The 26,683-nt window shown below is 47.3% G+C and overlaps 1 protein-coding gene across 4 annotated transcripts in view; it reads right to left on the bottom strand.

Moving 5' to 3' along the window:
- Positions 1 to 26,683, bottom strand: part of MIPEP (mitochondrial intermediate peptidase) — a 162,744-nt gene that overhangs the window by 9,913 nt on the left and 126,148 nt on the right. Inside the window, exons 17-18 of one of the 4 annotated variants that reach the window (XM_019447962.2) lie at positions 19,091 to 19,212; positions 15,956 to 16,029 (exon numbers count right to left, since the gene is read on the bottom strand). The exons of 1 other annotated variant lie outside the window; for it this stretch is intronic. In XM_019447962.2, the coding sequence (XP_019303507.1) occupies positions 15,956 to 16,029; positions 19,091 to 19,212 (196 nt within the window). Of the gene's footprint in view, positions 1 to 15,955; positions 16,030 to 19,090; positions 19,213 to 26,683 lie in introns of those variants that run through there. 2 more of the 4 variants (XM_019447965.2, XR_002079609.2) reach the window with 2 other exon arrangements.

The following is a 26,683-nucleotide window of genomic DNA, read 5'->3' as shown; positions in this document are numbered from 1 at the left end:
TCTAAACAAGGTACTATATCCTGATGGTTAAAGTAAGGGTTTGGTGAGCGACCACCTGAATTAACCAACTGGGTAAGGGACCTTAGACCAGTCCCTTAACTTTCCATACCTCGTTTCTGCTCAGAGCAATCGGAAGTAAAGGTAAAATGTTAGAGTGGAATATAATGTTTGAAAATCATAAACCTGACAGAATGTCACCTTCTTTGCTAGACTGTTGCAAGAATTAAATAAGATAGCGCGTTTCCGACAGAAAATGCTCCATAATTGGTAACAATAACAACCAGATCCAAAGGTTTATAAAGACCTACTTCCCAGTTCAGTGAACTGAAGAATGAGGTTGCTTACTTACTTATTTATTTGCACAAGGTGAATTCCAAAACATTGGTCTGTGATTAAGAATTTAGGATAAGCTCATCAAACTCACAGTCCCAAGCGAGTTACCCAACTTGGTCTACTTTTTTCTACTTTTTGCCATATCTGCTTTTTAGGAGATAACTGTTTCTCGGCTAAATGAAGAAAACTAAAAAGAGGGAAACAAAAGATGCAATGAAAAGCCTTATTAGGAGCTGTGAGAAAAGGTCTGCCAAGAAGAGATCACCGGTAGGGGTGCCTGGGTGGTTCAGTTGGTTAAGAAGAGATCACCGGGATGATGGGAAAGTTCTGGAAATGGACAGGGGTGATGGTTACAGGATCGGGAATATAGGACATTGTGAATGCCCACTGAAATGCATATTTAAAAATGGCTAAAACGGTAAATTTTATATTGTATATACTTTACCCTAATTTAAAAAACAGTGAGGAAGAGGGCCCAACGTACTAAGATAGAGCCTTTGATTCCCCCGGATGGTCAGGTGGCCCTGCCACCTCGGGGCTCTGTTGGCAAACACAACAATAAGCAGGACGTGCCGACAGGCAGCTGAGCCCTCCAGATCTGAGAACGAGGGAAAAGGCCGGTCTGTGTATTCCCAACACCACCGTCCGTTCTAAAAAAGCCATCATAACAGTAAATGGCTGTCTTTCGTGTGTGCTGAAATCATCACATGTACCAAACGCAGCTCCGTCTGATGAAGAATTACAGTACAAAGGCTGGCCTGGCAGTTTGAAAAGCCTGAAGTGAATTTTATGAGATCAGAACTCTAATTCCAGATCTGGCTCTCCCAAGCCTAGGGCAACCGCACTGCTCACCTTGTGCACTTTGAAGTTTTTCTCTGCTACAAGGCTGTGGTTACCCACACCTTTCTCTAAAGGTGGATTCCCACTATCTCCGATCAGTTCCTGGGAACATCAGAACATCAGCCAGAAAGTGAAATTCCTTTCTTCCTTTGAACTGAGAAAACCCGATGCTTCCCCACCCACCCCCCCCCCCCCCACCCCCCGACCTCCCCGGCTCGGTTAATATCTGTCTCTGGTCAAACGGGAGGTTCTGTCTACGCGGCTGCTGACTGGACGGGTGCAGAGGGTCTGAGCTTCCTGCTGGACAGACGCCGATCCGGCTGGAGCCCCACATACGCGGTGTGTTTACAAACTGGTTTCTTTTCACTTTATCGTCAGATGGAATAATTCCATTTGCAATTACGCTTCTGGGTCACAAAACATTTTGCCTTTTGAAGCTCCACGTCTTCCTTAAACAAACACACCCACATATTAAACGTACACACACCCTCTTCAAAAATCAGTGCGTTTACAAAAGGGAGGTCTTAGCCTTGAGAACGCAGGTGCTCTCTTCTCTTCCAGCTCTTTCTTCCAAAAAGCTCTCAGCTATTTCAGAGGCCACGTTGAGTAAACAGCCAAACAAGCCAGAGATTAGGGATTCTGTTTCCTTGGCTCCCATTCCAGGCTTGCCATTTACCTCTATTACTGCAACTATGTCATAATCCTGGAGCCACTAAATTCTAAGTCTGCTTCCAGGACATGCTTCCCTCCTTTATCCCTGTTACGCTGTGCAAGGAGACAGGGTTGCTGCCAATGAGTGTGTGGTGAAGCGCCAAAACCTGCTGGGCGTTCTCACCCGACAAATCTTATTTGGCTACGCGCAAGCCAGTTGATATCTCACCGACTCTGGTTAGCACACGTCACCTTTCGCCACTGTCCCTGGGGGGGGTGGGAGGGGTGGGGATCTCACCCCGAGACCTCAACGGTACCTTCCTTGAGCATCAGTGTATTTGTGCCCAACATTACAAAAGAACGAACGGGAAAACACAGTGGAAGAGGCACACAACCACTTCTCAAGCCGAAGCTTCCTGGTAGGACCTGAAAAATCAGTGGAAGAGACTACCAGTCCTTCTGAGACCCGTCCGGGCGCCCGAACCGGAGTCGCACCTCTACCAGGTGCTACGCTGTGACCTTGGGCAGTAAACTTGGGGAGCACCACAGGACTGCTCAGTGCGTGAAGCGGGGGCGGGGGGAGACACAGGACAGCGTGCTCAGCACAGCACCTGGCACGTCAAAATCTCCCCACCGATGTTTCTAGCAAGTAGTTACGGGTATAGTTACGGCTATCGCTCTCATTCCTGTGGTTGCTGCCACTGCTACTCTCTCCAGTCCACTCAACTCCAACAGTGTAAAAGCAGGAGAAATTAGTCTGAACTGGTTAATGTCCAACATAAAGCACTACTTATCTTAGGAAAATCAGCATGTGAGGCTCCTGCAGCCTTTTAACGACATTCCTATCCTAACGTGAAAAAGCATGTGCATCAGAAGGAAGACCCAGGGGAACGGGGTGCTAGAATTCCAATTATTTTGAGGGTGTGATTTAAGACTTCAAGGATTTTTTTAAAGCTCTTTTAAAATTTTTTTAAGGTTTATTTATTTTTCAGAGAGAGAGGGAATGAGAGGGGGAGGGGCAGAGAGAGAGGGAGACACAGAATCCGAAGCAGGCTCCAGGCTCCGAGCTGTCGGCACAGAGCCCGACGCGGGGCTCGAACCCACGAGCTGTGAGATCACGACCTGAGCCGAAGTCGGACGCTCAACCGACTGAGCCACTGGAATTCCGATTATTTTGAGGGTGTGATTTAAGATTTCAAGAATTTTTTAAAGCTCTGTTTTCTTAAACTGCTTGAAGGGAAAACATAAGTGGAGTTTAGGTGTCCTCCTGACCCTACAGCTTATTCAAACTGAACATACCTTTAGTTGTGTACGGAAAAAGACTGAAAGTGAGACATGTGTTACTTGACATTCCCTACCTTGTATGATGAGGTAGAAAAAGAACTCGATTATCTTATTCAAATATTTGCGATGTGAACTCTGGGATGAAAGGGATCATTCCATATTTAAAAAAACAAAACAAAACAAAAAAAAACAAAAAAACTTTAATGTCAACATAAACCGGTAAGTAAAAGAGAAGATTAGGTTTTGGCTTGATCGTTCCTTGATCTAAGTTTCGTCATTAGTAGTGTTCCATAACCAGCAAAAGGAAAAAGTTTCTCTTAGAGATAGTCGAAAACACTCAAGTAAACACTGGAAGGTATCTTGTAAAACGATCTTGCAGGAAACGAGCCAATTAAGCCAAGAGACACCTTCCTGTCTCTGCGCTCGCTGGCAGCATTTCAAACAAGAGTTGGTTAGCAAATGCCAGTTTCAACTGCCCCCCTAAGACCTGCTCTAAATCTGTGCCACTGCTATCATTATTTACCTTTTATCGGTATTCTTGCTAGCTGGAAACGCAGCAGCGCACCCCGATATCGGTCCCGCCTGAGGTTAACTGAGGGCTCCTAACTTGCTCAGCCCTTGAGGCTTGAAGCCTCCGGGTGTCACGCTAAGAATCTAGATCAAGAGCTTTGGGGCAACGACACCTGCTTTGCTAGCCTGTCTTTAGCCCGCTGCCAACAGCGCACGTTTGTAACCGCATGTTACGAACACCATCCATAATGACTATCTTTAAAGAAGCCTTTATAACGTTTCCATTAAGCAATTAAAAAGAGCTGAAAGAGTAGTATCTACATTCTTTTTAGAAGGCAGTGCGGTTGATAGCATCTAAAAGTGGAATTGCTGGTGTACTTCCTGGAAGGAGTCTACCACAAGTTATTTACTTGGGAACAAAAAGACGCTCACATCTCAAGTGAAGCCAACCTCCAGAGGCACTGTCTCAGACGGCGACACAAATGGCGGGGGGCTCCGTCACATTTACACAGCAAGGAGAGGTTACGTGAACGCGACTCGCCGAAAGTAAGAGGCCACAAGATGCGTATCAAGATCTATACCTTCAAGGGCACGGGGGTGGAGTGTTATGAGCCGGCAATGGGCCCCTCAAAGGCTTTGAAGACACAACGGCCTGGGTCAAGGTCAAATCCTGACAATGCCATTTAATAGCTTTGCAACACTGAGTTAGTTCCTCAGGGTCTAGGCTTTATGTCCCATATATGCGAAGTGCGGATAACACCACACATCAAATTAATGTTATGCGGATTACAGACGCTGTGTCCGCACCTAACACACTTTCGTTATGTCACTGTCCCTTGTACTTCTGCAAAACAAATCGCCTTCCTGCGTGCCGACTATCTGAAATCATTGAGTAGGAACTTGGGATGCCCAGGGTTTAAGAAGAGGTGCTCTACACCCTGAACGCCAGTGAACACGCAGGGCCGTGGTCTTTTGTCTAAAGGGATTCTCTACCCATCCCTTCTATCCAGTTGTCGGATTATCAATACTCACTCGCCCCGTAGGTAGAAGCAAGGAAGTGTATTGAAATGAAAAGTGCCACAGATATATATGCAAGTAAAACCATGGATTGCGGGTAACTTGTTCTGCGAGTGTTCTACCAGACAAGCAAACATTTCTAATAAATTCTAACTTGATACACGAGCGATGTCTTGCAATACAAGTAACATACGACTCCGAACAACACATGATCACAGCTGAGCCAATGGTTCCTCTCTCTCTCTCGCTGTGGGATTGTGGGTGATCACCTCCCACGCTCGGATGTAGGTCTCAGGCGTCGGTGTTTGGCAGAAATCAGCGATTTTTCAGAACGCTTGGAAGGCGCCCACCACTGGCACTAGTCTATTTTTTGCCACTTCAAAGCACCTATAAACAGTCCTTTGCTTTTCCAGACAAGAGAAAGCGTAGGAATGCTTTGCTTCATTCTAGGTCAAGCGCCTGCAGATATAGACCCTTTCCTCTGCCGCCTTATTGCCAGTTACATTATATACAGTATATGACAAGAGTTTATGAATACTGCACTGTAGTCAACATCTGTTGGGCATATACAATGGCCCCCATGCAGGGGAAGATTCCACTGGGCCAACAGATAGCGTTGATTCCATTAGTGATAGTGAAAGTCGTCCCACACGACAAGAGACCCTCCTGTCTCTTGTCTCCCTCGTACCAACCATGAAGGTTTTCAAACGTAAGTGCGGGTTAACTTATTTTTCTTTACATTTTGTATTTTCTTTATTATTTTGTATTATATTACAGTATTGTAATCATCTTGTATTATATTACTGCATTCTAATCATTACAATATTGTAATCAACATGAGTATCTCTGGGTTGTGGAACGGATCATCTGACTTTCCATTATTTTTTATGGACAAATTCACTTTGATATACAAGTGCTTTGGATTACAAACATGTTTCTGGAATGAATTATGCTCGCCAACCAAGGTTTTACTGTATGTATGTGTATGTATGCACACACGCACACACACACAAAGTATACACTGATAGGTTAAAAGTTAACATCCTGAAAAAAGTTAAAATTCTATTTAAAAGTTACCTCCCCAGAGGCTTTTCATCCTCTTTGCTAGCAAAAAATTATGTTGCTGAATTCAGTCATTGGAACACTGACAATAAAATAGGGGGGAAAAATCCAAGGATAGGAGATGCTTCTGGGTTAAGTTTTGCAGAAGAAAAGATCTGTCATTTCCTGGTAAAGGCTGACTTCTTTTTATCGGTGTAAAGAGATCAATATGTCATGTGGTTTCTATTACCCTACACTGTAAAAGTTATACAAAATGCTCATCAGTTTCTAGTATGATAGTATGCAGTTATCTGCCTGATACGTTAACAAAACACTGTAACCCACAGGAATGACTTATTCCTGGTGCTCCAAAGTCAATTTATTTAGAAAGTAAAAAAAAAGAAAAAAAACCCCACTCTTTCCGTGAAGGCATTCCATCTACAACACCTACATATCTCCTCTTTTGTTTAACTGTTTCACTGGAACGCTGACCTTGTATTTTTACACGCAAAGAGCATCCGAGTGGCTATTCCAAGGGTGGGTGCCTCTGATCGTTATAAAATGCTCCAGGAATAGACTCAGTATATTTTGCATGAGAGCATCTGGTGAAATCAGGCTGCGGATCCCCAGACGTGCTTCCCATTAACACGACAGGTGTGGAGAGAGCTGAGGGTCGGCATCGTGCCACACCTACTTGTGTTCACACCTTCAGCATATCCCCTCCCGGGCCACCTCACCTGGCGGGCCGGTCGGTGCCCGGCCGGCGGGAGGGTGGGGGGTGGGAGCGGCGGAAGCCCAGGAACCTTGCAGGCCCCCAGCCTTGTGTCCCAGTGCAGGCTGCACAGCCCCAGTGTGGGCGCCTGTCTACAACTCCACCTCCCAGAGGGCGCCTTCCTGTAAATCTGACAGGACGCTCCCGGGTCTGCAGTTAGCTTACTGGTTTATTTCTGTGTCCCTCAAGTGCCTGCTTAGCAATATTCAGTAAATATTCACTGAGCTTGAGTGAAGTAACATCATCAACAACGAACAACACTTTCTTTCATTCTGTCCGATTGCTTACTGGTCACTACCCTAAGGATATTAAAATAATACATTTTCACGAAAGACTGTACTGGGACAGCTCCTCAGTCTTAGGCTACAGGGGTCATGTGGCTAAAAGCAAAGGGGCCTGGGTGCCAACACACACAAGGTGGCTGTCAGGAGGGAGAGACGTCGGAGGGAGGTGGTGGTGAAGGCCAAGGCCTCTGGGACCCCCTGTTCCCAGGGAGAGTTTTACTTCGAGTTGGCCCTACTTTAATGAAGCCCCAAGAGTTGACTCACCTCGTATAACAAAGCCCACTACTTTCTGCCGTAAATCAAGTTGCGGAATTTATCTCTGACCTCCCACGGTAGTGGAAACACATTCCACTTTAATGCCTGTTTCTTAAATCACTACTAATTCACCAGACTGACGTGGTCGTGCATTATGGGAATTATAAAGCACAAGGTAGGATCTATTTTCTTCTAACCTTGTAGAACACCGGTTATGTGGTATAATAAATATACGTAGTGCATAGCGGAAAAGCTCTACGAAGAACACAGATATGACGAGTAGCCAAATGGATGGAGGTCTCTTAGGAGCCGTGGCTCCCTTCTCCCTCCCGACGAAGGCTCTTTGATCAAAAAAGGATTGAGGCCAGTGAAGCTAGGGTCCCGGTGTGGGTACGGCCGGTGGGGCAGGTGGAAGCTAGAAAGAGTGGCAGGACTGACAAAGCAAACCTGATATCCGGACAGCTGGGCAGACACGGTGACACGAAATCAGAGAGGGAGACGCTGAGCAAGCAGGGGATGAAACTTTCACTGCCCGTCTTTCTCTTTTATGTTAGAAAAGAGCTTTCGCAAAAATATTTGGGCCCATAAAACCCTTAGAAATATCTCTGTGATATAAAACTTCGCAGACAAGGCGAATAAAACCCTGTCCCCTTTCTAACAGTCCCCACTTTTTTATGGCACAAGAAATAGTTCACCTTTTCAGCATATTTCAAAATTTATGTATTTGCTCACTTAACGTATCCTTCCCGAGTGCCTGTTGCAGGCACTGGAGACATGGCAGGTGCAAACATCAGTCTCTCTCCTCTGATGGGGCTTAGAGTTGATGCGAGAGCGCAGACGACAAACCGAGAAATGAAATAATACGTTACACGTTATGTCAGGGAGTAAATACGTGCTATGGAAAAAAAAAACAAAAAAAACACAACAAAGCACAGAAAGGAGGTACCAAGAGACAGGGAAGGCCTTCCTGACAGCAAGAGGGAAATAAAGATCTGTATTTTTAAACATCTGAGCAACCCATGCAAATTCATCTGGTTTACCTGGCATGCCGGTCGTTTTAAATCGTCTTACCTTTCAATATTTCATATATCTGAGGGCTTTCCTTACAAGCCACAAATGGAAAACACACTCTGGGGTGGGCACTCGTCGGCCACAGCGCACGTCTTGCGAGCACATCCTGGCATTTCTTCACCCTGAGCCCCTACACGCCCAGGGGACACAGATGTCAGCTAAGTCAGGCAGCACCTGGCACGTGTGAATCTCTCCCTTGAAAATCCCACTTAATTAGAAACACAGAAAGCAAAGAGGCATATTTACAACAACGACGACGGCGACAACAAGTCAGGAGTAAGCATCCAGAGTGCCCGTACATCCGTTCATTCTCCCACAGCGTTCGGCCTGCCAGCTTTGTGCCAGGCACGGCGACGTTCAGGGATTCACCAGACGGCACGATCAGAACTGCAAGTAGGAACCACAACTGGTTTTTAGTTCCACAAAACGATGCAAAATGCCTCCCCTCTCGAAGTCAGCGGGGATGCGTTTGGACAACAGGGGAAAGCAGTCAAGCGAGCGTCAAACAGTGACGGCCTCTGTAGCCTCCTGGCTTTTGCGTGTCAGCTCTACTTCGGCCGACAGACAGCGCTTACTGCTCCCGGCGGCCGTCATGCTCGTTTCGCACAAACAGCCAACGGGAAAGCCTCCTGCTAAGCAAGAGGGGCGTCTAGACACCGGGTCCCTGCGGTAATCCTGGAATTGAATCCCCTGGACTTGGGAGCTTCTAGCGCCGAATTCCACACGTGCGCTGAGCTGCTCCAGGGCAGCGGGGCTGCTTGTCGGGCCCGTGTTTCTCTCGTTACCTTTCTTTAAAGTTTATGGATGTGTTCTGGGAGAGACAGAGAGACAGCGCAAGTGGGATAGGGGCGGGGAGAGAGGGAGAAAGGCAGAATCCCAAGCAGGCTCTGGCTGTCACTGCAGAGCCCGAAGTGGGGCTCGAACCCACGAAACCGCGAGGTCACGACCAGAGCCGATTGATTCCAAGAGCCGGACGCTTAACTGACTGGGCCCCCCAGGCGCCATCCCGTAGGCTTCCCGATGCCTTACACTGCAGTCAGCCACGGCTCCACCGCTCTCATCAGTGGGTCCCCTGCGCTCTCAAGGGCACGGCCACCTCTCCTGCGGCCAAAGTTGGGAACTTGGGAATCATCTCTGGCATCCCGCCCACTTCCTCACTTCCACACAGAATCGATTCCACGGCCAGCGGCTCTTACTTCATAAATGGTCTTAAATCAGAAAACCTCTTCTCATCCCGACTGCCTACTCTCCCAGGCTGGTCGCCCTCGACTCTCACCAGGATTACTGCCAACAAGGGGCCTCTTCGAACCAGGCAGCCCCTCGTCAGCAGGCGACGGATACCGGAAACCGGAAACCTGATCTGGTCACTACCTGCCTTGCAAACACTGTCGGTGCTTTCTCTGGTCCTCAGAGTAAATGCCAGAAGTCCTTCACAGCATCTACAATGCCCGCGTGATGCCCATTTCCCCTGACCGCACGCTGTGCCAAGCAGCCCCTCCTCCAATGGTCCCCATGGGCTCCCCCCGCACCTCCCCCCAAGGTGACAGTGGCAGGAGACCAGAAAAATACGGCAAATGGAGTTGGGGAGCAGGGAGGGGACACCGCGAGCAGCAGCGTCATTACCAGAAAGCTTACCAAAGAGGCTTGTTCGTGTACTGGTAATTTTAGGATAGTTTTACATTTACTGAAGAATTGTGAAGATAGAGAGTTCCCACACACCTGCCCCAGTCGGTCGGTGCGTCTCCTCCACTGTTACCGTCTTCCCTTGGTTGGGCACGGGCGTCACAACTAGTGAACCGATATTCCTTCACGGCTGTTAACTAAAGTCGGCATTTACTCACATTCCCTTCGTTTCTACCTAATGTCCTTTTTCTGCCCCAAGGTCCCATCCAGGACGCCACACTGCACGTAGCCCATCACCCCTGCTTAGCTTCCCCTGCACACCTTGAAAGTCTCTTCAATTCCCTGACCTTGACACTTTTGAGGTGGGCCGTTTGGGTATTTTGTACTCTGTCCCTCAGTTTGGGTGACGGGTTTGGGAAGGAAGCCCACAGAGGTGAAGAGCCTTTCTCGAACATCATATCAAGGGCACATCCTATCAACATGGCTTCGCTGTCGATGCTGACCTGGAACACCCGACCGGGGGAGTGTTTCTCAGCTTCTCCTCTAGAAAGTTCCTGTAATTTCTCCCGCCCCTTTCCATACTGCATTCCCTTGGAAGGAAACCACCCTGCACATTCACACGTAACTTACGATCCGTTTCCTGGAGAGCAGAGCATCTATCTGTATACATTGTTGAAATGCTTCTGCACGGGAGGTTTGTTTATTCTCCCCGTTTATTTATTCAATCATTTACATCACTGCGAACTCAAAGGCAGAACTTCTATACTTTGTCATGTTCTAGTAACTGCCTTATTTACTCGGTTGCTCAAATTGTCACAACTTTGGCCACTGGGACCTCTTTTCAGTTCGCCTCCCTTTGACATACACACCCCTCCTTGGGTGTGTTTCTGGGCACTTTCTTATTTCCTGGAGCTTCTGGCTCGTGCTTTACACTCAGCCCTGGAATCAACCGTCTCTCCAAGGAGCCTTGCTGTGAGTTGGCGTGAAACCGAGATCTGAAAGCCGGCTGTGTGCACAGCTACTAGGACCAAGATGGTTTTTAAAGAAAAGAGGAGTCATCACCTTAGATGGTTTGCATGAATCTCCTCGGGGCACAGGGATGACCTTTTGGAATAGAGACCACAATTCTCTGGGTTTTTTTCTTGGACAAAAATGATATGTAATAAGTTAGAATAGATGACACAGGATAATTATGGCAAAAATGAATGTGCCTGGAAAACCATAACGCTCGGCAGAAACGTAAGGTATTATGATTTTCATCAGCTTCAAGTGAGGCCCTGTGGGCTCCTAGACTTTGGTTCCAGGAGTCAGTTTGGCAACACAGAAAAACAAACTGAAGGGAGTGCCACTGAGACTAGACTCATTTACCTAGTAATTCTTTCAGTCTTCTCTGATGTTTGGTCCTTTTAAAAACTCTGCCAGGTTAATACTTTGTGTCTCTACTGGCATGACGGCTTTTGACCACAGAGACATAAAAATGAAGCTAAGAGTTTCTCCTCTGGCAACAAGCACAGAAGTAAAGTGGTTGAGTGTTCCCAACAGCCTCCTGGAATGCGAAAGTCTTGGACTTTAACCTTTCCTTCCCCCCGCAAAATTCTTGGTGCAAAGGTTGAAGGGTAGAGCACAGGGAGTGCTCTAACCAGAGGCAGAAACACGACACTTACTGGGCATCGAGCTCACTGGGCTGCGGCGGGGACCTTTCTCTCGGAACCACCATGACTCAGAATGATTATAAACTAAGTTGATAGCTTTACCACAAAAGTCTAAAGGAGCTCCTACAAAAACAGATGAAGGGAAATCTTATTGCTGATGGCTGGATGGCAGGCAGGCCTCTCCGATGTCAAGGGGAACAGTTAGGATGTGAGGTTAGAAACAACAAACCGCAGACTCCTGGGGATCGTGCAGGCCTCAGGGCTCACTCCACTTACATCTCCCATGTTCTAAGGACCAGCTCGATCTCAAGTCAGAATTTAGAGGTCAACCGAGGAAGACGCGGGAGTCGGGAGGAGAGGCGGCACAGAGAGAGAATGAACTCTTGACGGTTTCATTATCTGTAAAAATGGGGACCATCTGACCTACGCTTTGGGGACTAAATCGGGCAGCACAGCGGAAGGCATCGGCACGTAGCAGTTGATGCAAATGTTAGTTGCTGCTGTTGTTGTTTTTCCTGATCATCGGAATGATAAATCTGAACCTAAAAACTTAACAGGGGCCATTCACCCAAGCTCGTAGAGGACATAAAACACAGAGAGACGGCGTGCAGAGGAAGCTACGCGTGAGGACTCCCTCCGTCATTCACAGACTGCTGAAATCACGCAACTTCTATCCCGCGGGGCCGAATCATTCCACCCTCGTGTCTGGTGTGGTACGACACGATCGTGCTGCCCAGTGGGTACAAAACGGCGCTCCCTTGCTACTCACAAGCCTTCCCGCATGTTTGCGTTCTAGCAACCCGTACATTTTCTGCAACGGTTGTGACAGACACTGAACCCACGGCACCCTTCGAAGCATTCTAGTCTAGGCTTTGAAAAATAAGAAAATGAATGAAAATGTCACGTTATCATCGTTTCTTTCCGGCAAAACCTTGACGTGCTCTTATTACTCAGAAATGGGGTACTTAACATAAACCAAAAAAACACCGGCGGGTGGGGGTAGCGTATGGCAAGAAGGGGAGAAAAACTCACCACCAGCAACTGAATACAAAGAGTTCAAGCTCAGCCCGGAATTCTTGGCAATTAAGAAAGTTGGTTTCCATCAGGTGTTGCCAAACGGTTGAGTGGCGGGGGGCGGGGGTTGTTAAGTAAACGAATGCTGTGCTTATAACCTGTATCTTTGCATGTGCCATGGATGTGTTTAAAGGCAGGTAAGGACATACCGAGGGAGGGGAAGTGACTTTCTCCTGGAAGCCAGAGCCAGCAAGGGCACATCCTACTACAGTAGGCTGTGGTTACCATGTGACCTCTTTTCTTCCCCGAGGGGGGACATGCCGTTTTAACTACTATTTAACCATCAAGTTGTTTTCAAATGGTGTTTGGAGTGTTGAGAGGAAACAACTATGGGCTCGGACTCTACCAAAGGCCCCTGTTGCCACGGTTGCACGACTTGGGATTTATTTCCCCGCGGGGCTCCCTCAGTCAGGGATAGAGTCCCTGACTCTATCGGGCGACAGCCACTCCCTCGGGCTAGAGTCAGCACCGGGACAGGGCTGCGTGGCAGCACCCTTTAGCTGATGAATGGGGGGGCGACCAGTGGGAGACAAGAAAGAGGAATGCGGTGTTCTCTGGGACTTCCTTCAGGCCGGGCTCTGGCCACAAGGAGGCTCATCCGTCAGTGGGCCCAGAAAAGGTCAAGGGATTCAGAGCCGATGACGACTCATTCTAAACACAGCTCACCTGTGTGGTTTTTATTATTCAAAGGTCAAAAGCATGACGTATTTGATTTCTGTGACTAGGTATCATTCGGAGAGCATCAGTACGAGGCAGAGGTATTCTGACTCGAAGAATGGCCTGAAGTTCATCCGCCATAGAAGTCTTAAAGTAAGGAGGTTAACAAAGTTGTCATTTGGCCAGGGAGGAACGTAATTTGAAGGGAGGTGTTCTCATCTTTTGCTACTTAATATAACTCTTTACGTTGACCTAGTAAGTAGTTAAATAACATATTTAATAAACACCTGGTAAAAATTACACTTCCAAACAGGAATAATGCCTACCAGATCATTTAAGCTTTTATATCGCAACTCTTAACAATTTCACCAATCGCTACTCCTAGGGGTACCCTAGTGTTCGGCTATGAGCCATCCCCTAAGACATTCTGTTTTGGGGTACAGGCTGGCTGCATACAAGAAAATGAGAAGCCACTGCTGGTCTTGTCTTACAAATCCAACCCTATAAAGCGACGACAGGCGTAACTTCTCCGCACGTCCCCCATTCATCTTTGACATGTAACAAACCATGTGAATTAATGAGATCAGACAGAACCACATTAAGAAAAATATTGAGGTTTAAAAGCAGAACCATTCTATTGTTGGTGTTAACTGGAATCCGAACACTTTCTCATCCCTGGTTTGAACCACAATCTTGTTTTTCTCTCCCAAGTGTGCGAATTCCAGTGTGGAAAATATTAGGTTTCTTAACACAATGACGTTTCATATAAAGAGCAGAATTTTTAGAGAGGTTTCTTACAACATTCCTGGAGGCAGGGTAGACCAACACACCAGCCAAAAGACAAACACAGAAAAGGATTTACTTTTTTTCCCCCTTGGATGGAACCATACGGAAGCTAATATTTATGTGCAGACACCATTGAGACCTTGGTCTCAAAAAGGAGAAGCTGAGCACAGCTACTGGGAGAGTATACAGAACAGAACATCCACAGGACAAAGCCATCCTGCAGCATATCTTCTTGGAGCACAGTGGGCTTTTCGTGCAGGACCACAAGCTACTGGCTACAAGCACACAATTTAACCTCTTGGTGGCTCACTATCATGAGCCAAGTAATCTGCCTTTCACGTGGGTCCGTAGGAGACCCTCACCCCAGTGTCGTGTTCCGCAAACACGTGAAACAGCACAGACTGCCGACGGCCTCGGTCTCTGCAGCCAGAAGTCACAAGTTCAAATCCTGACTGTTCTACTCACTGCCTCTAACATGGACCAAGGACTGACCTGTTTCAGCCTCGGTCAAATGGGAATAACGATCATTCCCACCTCCTAGGGTTGCTAGAAGATTGCATCAACCAACGCATGCAAACCATTTTAAACCATTCCCTGGATGTGGCACAGTTCACGAAGGGCCAGTAAGGCTCAAGTGGGAACTGAGGCGCCATGAGCGTGCCCTCTGCACCGCAGGACGGCTCCGAGGGCAGTGCACTGATGGAAGAGCAAGGCGTGCCTGTGGCGGACTTTTGTCATCTCTGGTTCGGCGGGGCCCCATGAAACTGCAGGCTTTGCAGGCGGGCAGATTTGTTTTCTGAACACGCGGCGGCATTGGGCGGACTGTGCCCACGAGAGCGCTCCCTCCCGGCAGAGCTGAAGGAGCGCGAGCCGCACAAGGACCCGATGGTCGTCTTCGCCTCTTCCGCTCCTGCCCTCCGCACAGGGCAACACAACACACAACCACAGCGGTGCCCCGGGCAGAGTGAGCGCTCAGCAAGTACCCGCTGAACACACGGCTAAAGGGAAGGAACTGGGGCTCCGCGAACACCCGCAACAGGTGTTAGACCGAACAGATCTAGGCAAGGAAACCTTGACGTCAGACCCACTGCGACCATATTTCTCCAATACTGGATGGTATTTCCTAAAAGCAATTTTTATCAGCTAGTTAGGGAGATCAGCTGCAAATAAAATTGTCAATACATTGAGATCCAATAACATTCGCATGTTCCTTAAAATATTTGTGAGAACATTTTATGAAAAACCATGATGGTCACTTCCATTTACAATTAAATTTTCAGTGCAAATACTTAAATGAAAAAACGAACCTCCCAAATTACATAAGACAACAAGCATCGTAGTACCTCAAAGAGATTTACTTAGGTTCTAATTTTTCAATGGGTAAAAAAAATGCCTTGGAATTTCTAGCAAAGGCATGGCTAAGCTTTCAGAGAAAGCTTACAGGACTTCTTTAAGCTAAAGAAATACACTGGGACCTATTAAAACCAATTTTTTTGATAATTTATGACAAATTTATAAATTTCCTACATTTTAAAAGTTAAAACCTGAAATTTTATCCTGGCATCTAAATACATCACAGTAACTAAAAATTAATTAGTTTGGGATACAATGAACTAGATACATGCTCAGAACAAAGGACACAGCTGACGCATCACCTCTAAAGGCAAAAAAAAAAAAAAATGTATGGAGGAAATATGAAACAGCTTTCATTATAGACGGTGCAAAAACATAACTCCAAGAGCTAATATTAAAACCTAACCCATAAAACGGGAGGGTGGTGAGGGGATGGGCGAAATCGATGAAGGGGACTGAGGTACCAACTGCCAGTTATCAAATAAATAAGTCACAGAGATGGAAAGTACAGCATAGGGAGTACAGTCAATAATACTGTAATAACAGTGTTCAGTGACCCATGGCAGCGACAATATGCTGGTGACCCTGGCGTAATGTACAGACCTGCCCGATCACCGTGCTGTGCACCTGAAACTAATAGAACGTTGTATGGCAACGTTAAATTATATTATAATTTAAAATATATACAACCCACAAAACCTTGAAAGAAAGAAGGTCGCACAGCAGAGTTACCAATCCTCGTTTTGTTTTACCTTGCACCATGAGCATCGGTTCCTTGCCCCCGCCGTGTGCCAGCATCTCCCTGCGATAGCGCTCCCCTGCCGTCCTGGTGGGGGGAGAAGAAGAGACCGTTACAGGCACTGACACGGGCAGCCCGCCCAGCCCCCGGTCACCCGTGTCTTAGTTTCTCCAAGTGGAGCCACGCTGACAGAAAAGCCGCCACCATGAGATAGCTCAGCCCTCGATTTTCCTGCTTCTAAACATCGACTTCCAATTTTTGAATTACTCTAATAAAGTCAAACTAGGTGTGAAATATTTACTGTAAAAGAAGTGTATTTTTAGCTTTGTTTCACAGCAAGCAATCTCTCTTCAAAGAAAGGATTATTTCGTTTATGGATCATATACTAAGTGGAAGCTATCCTATTCTCCATCGTCTTTGGGATTATCTTAGAGTGAGGTTTTGGAATTATTTATGCTGAGATGAAACAGAGAGAGAAAAAAAGAAGACTGTGAAATAAAAGCGAAGGAGAAAACGCTGGCAGGAGAGGGTTAATTACACCCGGAGACCTTGGCTTAGGGTAACAGCTAATGGAACAGGAAACTGACTCTTGAGTATACAGGTGGAAAGGGCAAAGTTCAGAACGGCCCGTCTGTATCTTCCGATGCTCTTTGTCTGCTGGATTCTGCAGGGAACACCGTCTGTGATGATACGTGCAGGCAGATTTTGGAGAACTTTTATAGATAGAAATTCTCCAACTTAATGGCACCCGGACACAAGGCTCTTTAGAGCTACTTTTGTGTATTATGGAAAAAGCAATTCCTTTAATGCCAGATGACTGACACCCATGATGACATAAGTTACATAAATCATGATGTTTTCATTGCACTATTTCTGGAGCATCTTTGCATACGGGCAATTTTGCAAACGTGGTTTCTAATCAGAATTTCTGATAGTGTCACAGTATCCAACATAGGTTGATGTCAAACATGAAGTGGGTGCTAAGGCAAAGCGTGTCCTGAATTAGGAAACATGGACAGAAGGCTGGGCCCACCCAGGGAGGGGACAGGGTGGCTGAGAGGCCCTGCCTGACCTCTGGCCTGGGGGAGGGGTGTACCTCCTCCTGGCCCCTGGCTTTCTGGTGAGGCATCCAGTCTGGTGATTTTTTCAGGAGTGGGATCAAAAAGGATCTTTTGACATAGGTAAGAAATTTTCTAGCCCTATGAGTATTTTTACTAGCTTACTTTTACATGTCTATAAAAGTGTGGCAAACTACATGTCTAGGCAAGAATGCACACATAAACAAGATATAAATGCAAGAAATATATGTACTTAATAGTATGTGGTCTTCTAGTAAAGTGCAGTTCCTTTAAACAAGGTAATATTTTGCCTGTTTATAGAAATCTCCAGTGAAGAATCGTAATTCCCCGAAATGATTTATTATAGTCAATTTTGGCTTTCGGTCTTTTGAAAATAACAAAATCCGAAAAGCAGACCGAATGTCTGCAGCATGCAAAGGGCAGGAGACAAAAGAACATGTGGCTACGAAGCTGCAAAACATTTCAACATTCTATGACATCAGACTCAAGTTCCAAAGACTTTGGAACTGAATGTGATTATTAGATGCTAAGAAAATCCCAACCTGCATCGAGCTGCATGAAAAGCTGGAGTTGGGCAGGAGACGGGGAGGGGGAGGGGGCTAGGAATCAGCAGACCTGTTTTATCAGCTCACTCCAGTCTGAACTGTGAGGCCTCGGACAAACCACTTGCCCTCTCCGAGCCTCAGTGTCCTCTCGTAAGAAGTACGTGCTCTGCCAGGACAACCGTGAATGCAAGCTAACGCGCCGTACGGAAATTTTAGGGCACTCCGAAAACCCAAGGTGCCATTCATCTTCAACCACATGAAAGCAGTGAAGACACCAGTCATCATCCACGGCTGCCTGACAGGTATTTGGAGACGCGTCTGTGTGGTGAGGAGACAAGATGTTTTAAACGAGTATGAGACCAGATCATCATTAGTGGTTTGCTTTCAAGGAAGCACCTTCCAAGGACTCTGAGACCAGAACTCAACTTCCCCAAGGTTGCGGTCGAGAAGCATCCTGTGGAGGCCCACTGGGGGCACGACAGCATACTCCTGTGCTTCTGATCCTGGGGATGCGGGGCTGCCCAGCCCAGACCCCGCTCTCCGTCCTCTTCCAGCCCGCCGCCACCTCGCATGGCCTGTCTCCACGGCGGGGAAGGGGTTGGGCACCGTATGTCCCTACCTGAAATCCACCTACCCGGATTCCCTCACTGAATCACTACAGGCTCCCACGGTCACCGGCTAGCCTGAGGCCCGAGACTCAGCCCACAGTCATGTTCGTGAGCCTTCCGCTGAGTCAGCTGCGGATTCTCCCGTCTGAACCACTGCCCATCCCGATGGTGGAAATGCTGAGCAAGGCTACTCGAGAGGGCGCCCAGGAGGCAGGCCGCGGGAAGCGATGTGGGGCAGGGGTTCTGCAGCTACCGATACTAAGTGGTGGTCAGCGGCCCCCATGAAGGGGAGCTGTGGAGGAGCCGTCAGGGGAGCGGGTCCCCTTCTTCAGACTGCCACCGTCTTCCACGGGAAGAAAGCGTTCCAAAGTCGGGCAAAGGGGGAACCTTCCGGAGCAAAGTGGACCCTGGCATCGAGAATCAACGCTTCCAATGGTGCTGCTCCCAAATGACTGAGAGTAGCGAGCCCTTCGTTGGGCAACAAAGAGGAAATCAGGTGTCCCGTGTGACTGACTCCTTGGAAGCTTGTGCTGAAAATAAGGAAGGCCGTCTCAAGTAACAGGAAGCACAGAGCAGTGGGGAACAGACAACAAGACAGGCTGGAATAGCCACGCAAACCCACAGGGGACGCACGGGAACACAGCAGTCTAGGCCCACTTAGGAGGCACAAAGACCCCTCACGCAGAGGTCCCTGCGGGCGTGACAGGAGGGTGCCACACCATCCGGTGTGTGACAGCCGTGAGTGCTGCGGGGCGAGGCGGAGGCTCGGGGCCCGGCCCCGTCTCGGGCAGCCGGTCGGAAGGGCCTGGCAGTGGCCTGCACTGCGGGGCAAGCGGCTGAGGTTCCCGGCCTGGCTTCAGACGCAGGGGGGGTGGCAGATTACTGGTGTCGGAGAAGAATTCCTCCCCCTCGTTACCTGTTAAAAGGGTCTCGTCGAAAACACTCCTTCCAGACCATGGAAGCTACCGCCCTGGACATGAGGTAAGAGTAATACTTGGCACCGTAGCCCACGAGGTGGCTGAATCGAAGCTGCCAGGCCTGCCAACACGGAAACAGCAAAGGAAATAATTACATCTTTGTATCTCCAGGTATCACGCACCAGAACACAATGAGAGCACAGGAGGAAATCCGCAAATGTCTGGATTTAAATTTAACCCTCGAGGGCCACGTCGCTCACCATATTAACATTTTTCCACATTTTATACACTGTTACGGACTGAAGGGCGCCCCCCCGCCCCAAAATTCGTATGTCGAAGCCCCCACCCCGATGCCGCAGAATGTGACTGTATTTGGAGATAGAGCCTTTCTTTTAAAAGGGTGGCTAAGGTAAAATGGGGCTAATGCAGGGGGACTAGAGTCCTTCTAAGAAGGAGAGACACCAGGGTGGGCTCAGAGGAAAGACATGTGAGGACACGGCCAGAAGGCGGTCGTCTGCAAGCCGAGGGGAGGAGCCTTGAGGAAAGCAAACCTGACACGCTGAAGCGTTTTGTACAAGTTCGTCACTGCTGGGGCTCAGCTCTGTGACAGACATGGAAAGCGGGCAGCCCGAGCTCAGCGGGAGAAGTGAGGATCGCGGAGGGGGCTGGGCTTTCACACCCGTCGTGGCCTGCGGATGCCTGGTCGTCCACGCCAGAGGGAACCATGGGTCTGGCTCTGAGTGCCTCCGTGCTTTTTGAGGACAATCGTGTAGCTCTTATAAGAAAGGCCATGTGAGTTTTCATGGAAGAGTGCTCTCCCACTGGAAAATTCTCTTCCTGCCAATACCGTTCTTTCTTGGGATCTAAAGGCTAAAACACCTACCTCCTGATTGGTCAGTAGTAGGAAGGGTATCCAATGCCAACGCATAAACTTACCCGGCCATACTCACGGTGACATCACGACGACAAAAGCTAGAATTCTAAAAACTGTCCTCAAAAGACGGATGTATGACTTAAACATGACATCCACTGTGTTCTAATGTATGCTTTAGTTGAACATTAAAACTTTTTGAGGAAAAAAAAAAAACTGCAGCCCACATATTTTTTAAAGATGTAACCAAAAAACTAAGCCTTATTCGTGACTGACAGATGGATATGTTATACTTTCATTCGTAATTTTTTTTCTTTTATTTATTTATTTATTTATTTATTTATTTTTATTTTTTTTTTTCAACGTTTATTTATTTTTGGGACAGAGAGAGACAGAGCATGAACGGGGGAGGGGCAGAGAGAGAGGGAGACACAGAATCGGAAACAGGCTCCAGGCTCCGAGCCATCAGCCCAGAGCCCGACGCGGGGCTCGAACTCACGGACCGCGAGATCGTGACCTGGCTGAAGTCGGACGCTTAACTGACTGCGCCACCCAGGCGCCCCCATTCGTAATTTTTTAACAAAGGCATAACTGATATACTACAGAAGTTTTAGGTACACAACATAATGATTTGCTATTTGTATATATTGTGAAATGATCACCACAGTAAAGCCTAGAAGCCTGGTTTTTTTTTTTTTTTAAACTAAGATAGTCATTAACAAATCTTTTAATTCCCTGGAAAATAAAGTATAAGCTGTAATCCTTACCACAAACCTATAAACTAGATAAGCAAATTCTACCTGATTAAGAACAAACATTGAGAACACAGACGGTTCCCTGATCACAGTGTGTGGCAAATTCTCGAACATCGTCTAAGTCTCGTATCTACTCCACAGGGGCTTATGATGAGGTCCCAGTGCTGGTTATTCTCTGGGCGTGTCTGACACTTTCAGACAAATAGTTTGCCTGGATTGGGCAAAGGAGCTGTTACAAAAGAGGGTGTGCTAATGTGACATTGTCAGCTATGCTTCGATGTTTTAGGAGCACTTAAAAAAAGGAAGAGCACAAATAGATGGAAAATGGCAAATGGGGAAAAAAAAAGGAAGGTACGCTGAGGCGTTCCAACTGATTTTGAACGTGAGGATACCATGGCAGAGAGAAACAACTACCCTCCGTATCCACTCTCCCCATTTTTCAAAATGGCTATGCTTGGAAGTAAAGTGAGCACCTTGTGAGTCACGTTCTTAAAGGAAACAGATGTGCCCCTTGCTCCTGAGGTCTGTCACGTCGGGCCATCTGTGAAGGTGAGCCTCCGGCGAGGGGGAGCCGCAAGCCGGGAGCGTGGTTTCGGACTCCACGTGGCCACCGCCAGCACCGGGTGGGTGCGTTCACGAGGCTGCTGTCTGGGGTCTGTTACAGTCACCGGACCTGGATCCTTCCTAACTTCACCATGACAACATGAAGGGCAGCTGGACTAAGGCCCAAAGGCTCAACTGTGGCCTCGCCCCAGATGGGAGAAAGTGACTGCACACTGTGCAGTCAACAGGTACCCTCAGGGGGACGTGGGGGACACGGAAAACTCAGGCTACCTTTCGCATCCCGTTTCTGTGCAAGGGGTATGGAAATTGAAGGCAAATTGTCAAGGACCATCTATGGGTCAAAATCCATTGCGATAAACTTTGAGTGACTAAAGTTTGAGTCAAAGGGTTAGGTCTTTCAGAGTTCAATTATAACCCATACAGTTCTGGATACTCTGTCTTATTAAGAAAAGGGGAGGGTCTATGTCAATTTTTGTGGTATGCTGGCATCTTAATGGGCCACTGGTAATCTTTCTCACATAAAGCCGCTGGGAGGCGATGGTATCTTTCGTAACGGAGTACGGCCTGCTGTTTTAATCTGGCTCTTATGCGATGGATTCTGTAAGCCTTTCTCAAGGTGGAAGTCTCGAGGTCAGAAGCACACAATTTAAGGTGCCCCGTCTGAAGCTTCTTCTCGGTGATCTGCCGTAACTAGTTCGGTAGCCTTTGTGAGGCAGAGCGAAGTTTAATTTTGTTTAGATTCCAGCTGGATACGCTTTCGTTTTGCCTTGAATGCAGGCCTACTTCCATAAAGGCGTTTGATTTGAGCCAAGGGATTTCTAAGTTCGTTCACGTTATCAGCTCATAACTGAGTCCTCACATAAACAGAGTCATAAAAATCAGACCTCTCGGAAGTGTAGAAAGAGACGTCGGGACGCGTGCAATGCTCAGCTTCCTGAGCTGTCGTGGTGTCTGCTGAACAGCAACATGCCCGCCGGGATGCAGATGCTCTGGCACAACGCACACCCCGTCGCGTCTTGTCCTTTAATTACAGGCTTGAGTCCGGTACTACACCCTTCTCATACCCAAACGTTTCACACGCCAAATAAATTGCACCCACCTGCCACCTTTCGTCAGAGGCCTGCACGTCTACGGTAGACGAAGACCTACGGTTCCACTGCTGTTTGACCACAAATAGCTGAATTCCTGCTGATTCAACCTCATATTAAGACCTTATTATAATTTCACTCATCCATCAGGAAAAGGAAGAGGCAGCACTTCGTTTTAAGCTCAGGAGTTAACGATATGACTCTCCCTTTGAAGTCGAATGTTTCATGTCCTAAGGGACAAGGTCAGATGGACAGAAGTTTCTACCCTTCCTTTGAAGTGTAATGTGCGGATCTGGTCTTGAAAACCAAGGGCACCAACCCCTTCGCTGCTTCTCTTTTATTCTGTGCAGACCTTCTTCTAACCCTGCCCCTGTCCCACGGCTTGGTTGTGACAAACCTCTTGGTCAGACACGCCCAGGGAGCCCACAGAAAAGACAGGAACGTGGAGCAGGTGAAGAGTGAGTGTTCCAGGAACTCTGTGGAAACCGTCACTCGCTTTAGAACTCAGGGAAGCGGGGCCCTCTGAGGCTTCTCATTCGCTGTCGCTCCTTCCTAACAGCGCGACTTTCCTCCGTCCGAGTTAGAGACCGGACCGGAAGGCCAGGAACAGAAACAACAAAGCATCTGGTGACCTACGATCTACCTCAGTTTTGAACCCAGAAGAGGGGCTAGTGCAGAGTAAGCACTCATCAACTACACGTTAAATGTTCAATGACTGAACTAATCACCTCTTAAAAAAATTTTTTTTTTTAATATTTATTTTTGAGAGAGGGAGTGTGAGCGGGGGAGGGGCAGAGCGCGAGGGAGACACAGAATCCGAAGCAGGCTCCAGGCTCCGAGCTGTCAGCACAGAGCCGACGTGGGGCTCGAACTCACAAACCTCGAGATCATGACCTGACTGGAAGTCGGACGCTTAACCAACTGAGCCCCCCCCACCCCACTGGCACCCCTCATTTCTCTTATACTCTCAGCACACCATTTCTTCATTTCTAGCTATATGTGTATAAACGTATTTACTAAAATTTATTTTAAAACAATCTTTATCGGTGACATTCGAAGTTGCATGAACACAGGAGCGACACCCATCGCCTCCTTGGTATATGCCGTATGAACCGAGATTTCCTTCAGAGCAAAGACCACAGTGCTGTGTCTACGTCTGAGCTCAGCACGGCATGGGGACCATGAAAGGAAATCAACAGCTGTTTGCTGGCTGGCTGGATGAACAGATGGACAGGTGGACAGATACTAAAGGCTTCGTTTAGGATGATGCTCAATGTTCCTGAAAAATTAGCCTTTGATTGCAAGGAGGAGGCGAGGAACAACATTTATATCACAAACGAGGATATCACAGAGCTAAAAGCAAATGTTGGATCTCATGCTATTAACAGTAGGTTTTTTTTAACTACATTTTTTTTTACTATTATCTGAAAAATGACGTAAGATTTTTGAGGCTAATTTCGACACCAGATCTCCAGGTCTGGACTCTGTGTGGTGTTTTTCTTCACGGACAGACCATTCTGACTTTTCACATGAGGCACAATCTTGCTGGTTTGTGGAGGAGCTCTTAGGGTATCAAATCTGTGCCATCCCAAAGTGTTTATTTGGCCGCCACGGAAAGCAGGACATATTTTCCCATCTGCCTTCTCATGTTTATATTCTCTCTTAACATATGCATACATATACATTTTCCATGAATCAATGTAGACTAGTTTTTCTAGTTTGATAAAAACTCCCCATGGACACTTTACCAGAACCTGAGAAACGATAGTGCCAAACAAACTAGAATTCTCCATTTGAAATACAAAGGGATTTAAATTTTTTTTAGTCTTTCTTTATCTTAGAGAGAGAGACAGAGCGCGAGCAGGGAGGGGGCAGAGAAACAGGAAGACACGGGATCCGAAGCAGGCTCCAGGCTCTAAGGTATCAGCACAGAGCCCGATGCGGGCTCAGACCCACGAACCGTGAGATCATGACCTGAGCTGACGTCAGACGCTTAACTGACTGAGCCACCCAGGAGCCCCGATACGAGGTGATTTTATTTTTATTTTTTTTATTTTTTATTTTTTTTTACTTGTTAGGTATTTCAGCTATACGAGGTGATTTTAAATGAAACACAGCTATCGTGCTTGACACACCCCCGGGTAGTCCCTATGTTCCCGTTCATGCCTTAGGGAAACCTCCTCCCCTTGAGTGTGGGCAGGACGTGTGCCTTGCTTCTAACCAACAGACTACGGCAACGGCAATGGGATGTCACCCTCATCGTGAGTTGTGTTAGACACAATGTCTCGTCTGATGAGCAGACTCTAGAAACCCTCCGTGGTGGCCTGAGGAACTCAGGGGCTATGTTGGGGAAGCCCATCCGGCAGGAAGCCAGGTGAAGCCTCTAGGATCCGGGAGGAAGGATTTCAGACACAGGGGTGGCCTCTCGGGCAGCACGGTGTCCTACAGTTGACGGCAAGAAGTTGGGGCCCCGGGTCCCACCACTGCAAAGATACGAACGCTGCCACTGACCTGGACGAAGCGGTCAGGCCCCAGCTAAGCCCGCAGCCAGCCGACCCCTTGGCTGTGGGCTTGTGAAGGCCCAGGCACAGGACGCACCCATGCTGTGCTCTGCCTCCTGATGCACAGAAACTGCGAGTGCACCGGTTTGAGCCAGCAAGCCTGCGGTAATCTGTTCCACAGCAACAGAAAGCGTGCGTCACTGTTTATATCAGAAGGTGAGAGCTGTACTCAGAAACGCCACTAAGAGGAACTAAGAGAACATGGAAGGGATACCTATATTTATCAAGTGTCTCTTCAACAAAATGTTGTGAGGGTGACGTCTTCAGAGTGATTTCATTAATTTTTATGAATAGTTATGTTTTACAAATAGAATCAAGCAAGAGTGATTTGGTCGAGGCCATGGGCGCAGATGGTTGAATGGCCCCTCCTCATTCCCCTCTTCCTCCTAGGAACAGAACCACACCCCTTCCTTAACGTGTCTGAGCAAGGCTGCGGTCGCGGTGGCCGAGACGCCATCTCCCAGGCTTACATTCGAGCAAGCACAGGTGACTGGAAGTAATGTGTACAACCATGGCCTTCAAAACAAAGTGGTTCATTCTCCTCCTCCTCTTTCCCCCAGCCTTGAGAAGTGAACACCAGCCACCGCATCAGACCCTGACTGAAGCCATGTGTTGAGGGACCACCAGCCCAACAGCCCTATCTGCCCATCCTTGCCTTGTCAGGCGGGAGGAAACGAACTCTATCGTATTGAAGTCACTGTATTTTGTATTTCCAACTGATGACCACAGAATCCAAAGCCAGGTGTCTTTCTAAATTCAAAGCACATGCTCTCGGGCTATTCCATACCACACATCCTAAAGTATCAAATTATGGGACCTACTTGCTTTCCACAAATGGGAAAATTATAATCACCCTGATTTCAAACTCTGGACCCTTAAATCATATTCCTATGCATGATTTGTGTGTATTTGACACCTATGACTTAGAACTTAATTTCTATCATACCAGCTTAAACACATCAAAACATACCACACAGCTACTTTTATAGCTAAAAAGGAAAGACCTTATACAAGTGATAGTAAGTGTTACAATTAAGTTAAAATGTTAACACTGCTGGACTTGGGGAGGCCTCTGGGACCTACGAGTGGCTTGACAGCCAGGGGAAAGCTGTCTTATGTACATTAATACTAAACCTAAGTATAATAATAAGAGTAAGTTAAAATGTTAACACTGCTCTCCGATACATAAAAATATTTATCCACATTGCATAAGTTCTTCTCCATATGACTGTTCAAACCTGAATAATTTCCCAAAGTGCCATTATGAGAATTTTCTAACCCCAAAAAGACTCCTATGCCATATGTGTGTGTTTATGACACAAATCCTAATGACAACTAGAAGAAATTTTCTGTGCTCATGGCAGAATTATGGCGTATTGTAAGGAGACAAGACCGTGTCAGAAGAAAAAAATTCATTCCTAACAAACGGACCAAAGGTCTTCAGGCAGTGGAGACGAACATCAGGCAAACCATTACGGATGCACCAAATACTAACTAGGAGTGTGTCTCTTCAGTATGCCAACCTCAATTACCAGTTTTATTTATATGTGGACAGTGCGGGGGATAAAGCTTTCACCAAACAAAAACAACATCCCTGGAAATGCTGGACCGTGCCGACGAAAGCCAGTCTATTGGCAGAGAAAAGGTGTAACTCATTCAAATGTTTAAGTTGTTAAAGTGTTCGTTAGATGAAATACGGGTGGTGACATTAATCTAAGTAGATGAGATAATAAATGAAAAACAACAAGCATGG

Source organism: Panthera pardus, unplaced genomic scaffold, assembly GCF_024362965.1.
Source record: "Panthera pardus isolate Hobbes unplaced genomic scaffold, ASM2436296v1 HiC_scaffold_1, whole genome shotgun sequence".
In the NCBI taxonomy this organism is placed as follows: domain Eukaryota; kingdom Metazoa; phylum Chordata; class Mammalia; order Carnivora; family Felidae; genus Panthera; species Panthera pardus.
Note: the sequence above shows the minus strand (reverse complement) of the source record. Positions and strands in the feature narration are given on the sequence as shown.